We start from the raw sequence: 4,876 nt of genomic DNA on the forward strand, positions 1-4,876 counted from the left end.
AAAGCTTTAAAAGCTCATTTTTGCATTTGAAAGAGTTAATGTTTAAACTGCATAGAGTGGTGAGGTTGCTTTCTGTCAATATTTTTTTGTACTTTTGTCGTTAACATGTCAATCAAACCATCCCTTTGAGTGCTCTCGTAAACTAGTTGCAAAATAAGAAAGAAATTTACTAAAACGAACGAAAGGTACCTACCTTAATTTGTGTGAGACACCAGCCTATATTTTCGAAGGCAGAGACTGCTTACAGAAAGGTGACATCTTTTATATACATCTACGCCAATATTTCTACTTAACATCGGTCAATTCCTTCATACATGACGGGCACAGCGATATAATCAATCAATCAAGCAATAATAACCATTAATATCACTCACCCCAAACATCAGGATCACAAAACTCTCTAACAGTACCTACCTGGTCTCTATAGCTACTCTCGGTCTGGATCTCTGTAATTACAAGAAACACAAAGAGCACATATCTTCGATTCAGCTACATAGCGACTCAGCAACAGTCAAATGTGCTACACTTAGTAGCTGGGTTAAGAAGAACGGAGGATGTTCTCACGTCCAGTTCCCCCTATGGCACCCTGTGCAATTACTACCCCCATGCGTTGAACTAAACGATGTTCTGCAGGAGTCTTTATTTCACCAGTCGGCCCATTTTGCCCTGGAAGCACTCACGCTAAAAACGTAACTCCCATTATGGTGAGCGGGCCTCCGGGGACCCGGAATACGTAACCCTCATGCAGATCCCAAAGCATCCATACAGACACACCGTATGTATATGAAGGTGCAAGACCACGCATCTTCCCGTGCGATAACCCACCCCCGAGAATCGTCTACTGATCGTCCTGCTCCCAATAATCCTGGATACGTACACTTACACCAATCAGAGGGCACGCACGCACTCTTAAATTACCCCGGAGTACTTACGCCGAAAACGTAACTCTGTGAGAGAAAACTTAACATAACACCAGACCAGGGTGTGCGCGGCGTACCATCTGCGATATAGGAAACCTTCCAACGTTGGCCGAGTCACCAGCCTGTCTCAATTAATGACGATAGGGTTAGCAGTATATAACTGCACACAGATATCTACATTCAAACATGTGTAGCATTCAAGACCCCTAAGTCTACTTAATAATCAACATACTCTAACAGTTAAGACAAGAAGGTACCTTCAATAATTAGTACAGATAACGCTCGTATTCATATGCATAACATCTCTAAGGAAACGTCCGCCAGTACCCTTTTGTTACGAACGGTGAGTCTAATTGCATGTACACAATATAAATGCAAGCAGAGGCACTCAAATTAAGTATGTAGATCAGTATAGTAAATAACTGCACTTAACAAAAGTCACACGCATATGTCCAATATTCCCCTTTAGGCAATCGTTGTCGCACTCTTAATTAATATCGGCGCCTTCAATCGTCGTGCTTTAAGTTTAAATGTTGGTACAACTTACCCTAAGTCCGTTTTACGTTTGACAGTTTTATTGGGGTTTCTATGTAAACTACTGCCCTTTTAGTTTATATGTGATCAAATAATAGCTGCATATTTCAGTTTAGTTGACATTTGATTTGTCAGCTCTTGATGCATCCTTAATGTTTGCATCAACTTTTTTTATTTATTGGTGAGGTACATTAGCGTAGAAGGTTTTTGAGCCTTCGATGTAGTACCACTGATTCAAAACAACTCAGTTGTTACGGGGGATATTGTTTTAGTTTCCTGTATTTGCTTTTCCGTAGACATCGCTAATTAATTTTTGTAGTTTAATTAATTTAATTTGTGCTTTCATTTTTTGTCGTAATTTTGTTTTAGTTTTTCCGAAGTGACCGCCGCCATTTGCTGAACTCGTCCGATTCCTGGAGCTACCGTTTACTGTGATTGAGCTTACCGATGCTTCCGAGATCGATCCGCCAAACCATTGCTGCCACCGACCTTGACCGTCCGCCCATCCGTTCGTTTCGCTGACAGGTCCTCAGACTGCCGCTACTTTCGTCCGCTAACATGATTTACTTACTATAACTTGTAAATTTATTTATTTTTCTTTTTAATTAAATTTTAATTATTATTCCGCTAATGCTTATTTAATTTTTCGTGCCATTTGTGCACGGACTTACTACCAAAATTCGTCGCAGTTGGCAGACTATTAGTGTTAGAAGCAAAAGCAACTGAAACCTTACACAGCACCTTATACCAGGTCGTAAGTTACACCTAACTTGACATTTGAATGAACCGCTAAAACCTCAAAGCTCTTTTTACATAGCAAATCCTTGAAGTAGTCACTGATTGTCAATGTGAAAATCATAACGTCAAACTTTAATCATTTAGTAGAGCCCTGTAGAAAAGTGGCACTTCAGTAAAATATAATAGGTACGTGTGGAAATAATTAAAAAAAAATAAACGGACAGAAAGACCGTATATCCATTTTCGGACTCCAAATTCAGAATATTCAAATAATTGCGATTTATGGAAAATAAGTGAGCGCAACCATATAAGCATACCTCTTGTAATGATGTTATGAACTGGTGCAGTTTAATATGTATTATTTGCCCCAACCTTCACGTCGGTATGACTGATATTGATATTTATGCATCGTCGTTTACGGTGTTATAGAAATCACTGGTAGCGTATATAATTTACGATAATTAAATCTGTTAATTAGTCTGACTGGAATATTAATGTTATGGATATGTATACAGCCATTGTAATTAGCCGTGGGCTTGTTATGTTTTAATTAATACCTTTCTCTTGTAATAGCACTGCAAGTAATAAACCTACATACACGTTATCGTACGATATACAGTTTATTTTTGATTTACGACTGACTTCCTGCCATATATTCTCACACCTAACATGCTCATACATTCTAATCAGGTCGTATATTTTAATAATGCGTTTTTGTTAGGGATCTAGCATTCAAATACCCGGTGCGAAATATATTACATCTCATATTTGCATAATAATCTCTACAACGTGCATATGTTTGCATTACGTTTCGTCATGTTTTTATTCAAGTACATTTTTCGGTGCAACGCCACTGTTGCGTAAATTTTAATAGACTAATATTAAAGGACTTGATTTACATTAAGTAAATCGATTTGGTCAATTAAAGATTACTCGAAGAGCCTAATTACAAAGTAGTGGAAGTTTTATTTCTAAAATTTCCAAATACGTTAAACAAGAGAAAGATGCTGAAAATAGTAACCTTTAATGAATTCATGAATTAAATTTATAAACAAATATTCAAATCATGTTTTGGCGGAGTATATAATATTGATTATACATACCGGGTGTCCACTCTCAAAGTCGAACATAGGGAATTAATATGTGTATTCAATTCGTAGTCTTTTGGCAATTATTTCTATAATACACCAATATAGTATGTTAGCAATAAAGGCTTCGAACGATTTTTATTAAAAATACACAAAAATACTAGTAAGGAAAAACAAATTAAAGTAAATATTCAAATAACCCCCCGTTTTGAGCTAAGCAATATCCCAGTCGGTTGTAAAAACTATTTCGCACATTCGCTAACTCCCTGTTAGTAATTAACGCGCATTCAGTAACTATAGCTTCTCTCAAAGAATTAATATCTGGGTGGCGTCTTTTATAAATTTTACTTTTAAGGTGTCCCCACAAGAAGAAGTCGCAAGGTGCCAAATCTGGAGATCTGGCTGGCCAATTTATGGTACCACTTCTACCAATCCAATGATTTGGAAATGAATTATTTAAAAAATGTCTAACGTTTAAACCAAAATGCGCAGGACAGCCGTCTTGTTGGAACCAGATCTCCTGATTTTCTCTTGCAACGTCTTCCAATGCGGGTCCTACCTTTGTTACCAAAAGATCTAAATAGGTTTCTGAATTTAAGTTTCCTTCAATTTCAAATGGGCCGATAATATTATGATTAAAAATCCCAGCCCAGATATTAATTTTTTGAGGATACTGAGTTCTGGTTGAAATATTAAGCCTAGGGTTTTCCTGAGCCCAATGACGTGTGTTTTGAACATTGGGTTCATTATTGAGGGTAAAGGTACTCTCGTCTGTGAAGCATATCGACGATAGAAAGCGGCGATCGTTGTTAGCGCGCTCTTGTATCTCATAACAAAATGCACTCCTACTTTCTTCGTCAACATAAAAAATCTCTTGATGACATTGTGGTTTATAAGGGTGATATTTGTATTTCTTTAATATCATCCATACCCGCGACTTACATAAACCAGTTTCATGGGAAATTTGCCTCAAACTGTACGTTGGGTCTGCATTTATCATCGCCAAAACTTGCTCTTCTGTGCGGTCATCCCCTTGTCGATATCCTATGATATGATGTCATTTTAGAACATGTTTTAAAATAAAATTTGTAATGCTCACCACCCCTACTTTCTGATTCTACTGAAATATTTGCCTGATTTTCAAATTTTTCTACATATTTTTGTATGGTACTTGCTGATGGTATCGGTCTCGTATTAAACGCAACGGCAAACAAATCTCGAACTCTTCGCAAACTAACACCGCTATAAAAGGTTTTTACCATAAAAACTCTTTCTTCGTTGGTATAATTATTCATCTTTCCGTAAATTCAGTTTCACAAAAGCGTAAACGTCAAATTTTTATTGATAAACAAACTGTTTCAAGCCTACTATGTTTTGGAAAATACTGTCGAATTTTTAATCAAAACGATTTAAAATTTTTCATTACAATTTCAATTTTTAGTCTTGTTGTTAGTATCAGTGGATGCGCAATAATTTTCTCTTTCCAATGATACCATTACCTTTTCTGTAGAATAAGTTGGCGAGCAGAAATCCGCAAAAACGTTCAACTCCATGTTAAATCCCTATGTTCGAGTTTGAGAACGGACACACGGTATA

At 36.8% G+C, this 4,876-nt stretch overlaps 1 protein-coding gene across 1 annotated transcript; it reads right to left on the bottom strand.

The window, feature by feature from the left end:
• Nucleotides 1-3,403: 3,403 nt before the first annotated feature.
• LOC116182605 lies at nt 3,404-4,870 on the bottom strand. Its single transcript, XM_031503149.1, has 2 exons — nt 4,380-4,870; nt 3,404-4,324 (listed from the first exon to the last, which is right to left on the bottom strand). Exons 1-2 carry the CDS (start codon nt 4,573-4,575, stop codon nt 3,459-3,461), a joined length of 1,062 nt encoding a protein of 353 aa, XP_031359009.1. The 5' UTR covers nt 4,576-4,870; the 3' UTR covers nt 3,404-3,458.
• Nucleotides 4,871-4,876: the final 6 nt, after the last annotated feature.

The sequence above is a fragment of the Photinus pyralis genome, unplaced genomic scaffold (genome assembly GCF_008802855.1).
Source record: "Photinus pyralis isolate 1611_PpyrPB1 unplaced genomic scaffold, Ppyr1.3 Ppyr1.4_unclustered_Scaffold616, whole genome shotgun sequence".
Lineage (NCBI taxonomy): Eukaryota > Metazoa > Arthropoda > Insecta > Coleoptera > Lampyridae > Photinus > Photinus pyralis.

Excerpts from the sequence above, each read along its gene's own strand:
- LOC116182605 (XM_031503149.1), bottom strand. The coding sequence starts at position 4,575 with ATGAATAATTATACCAACGAAGAAAGAGTTTTTATGGTAAAAACCTTT. Across the intron at positions 4,325-4,379 it reads AGAATCAGAAAGTAGGGGTG|GATATCGACAAGGGGATGAC; the intron begins GTGAGCATTACA and ends ATCATATCATAG.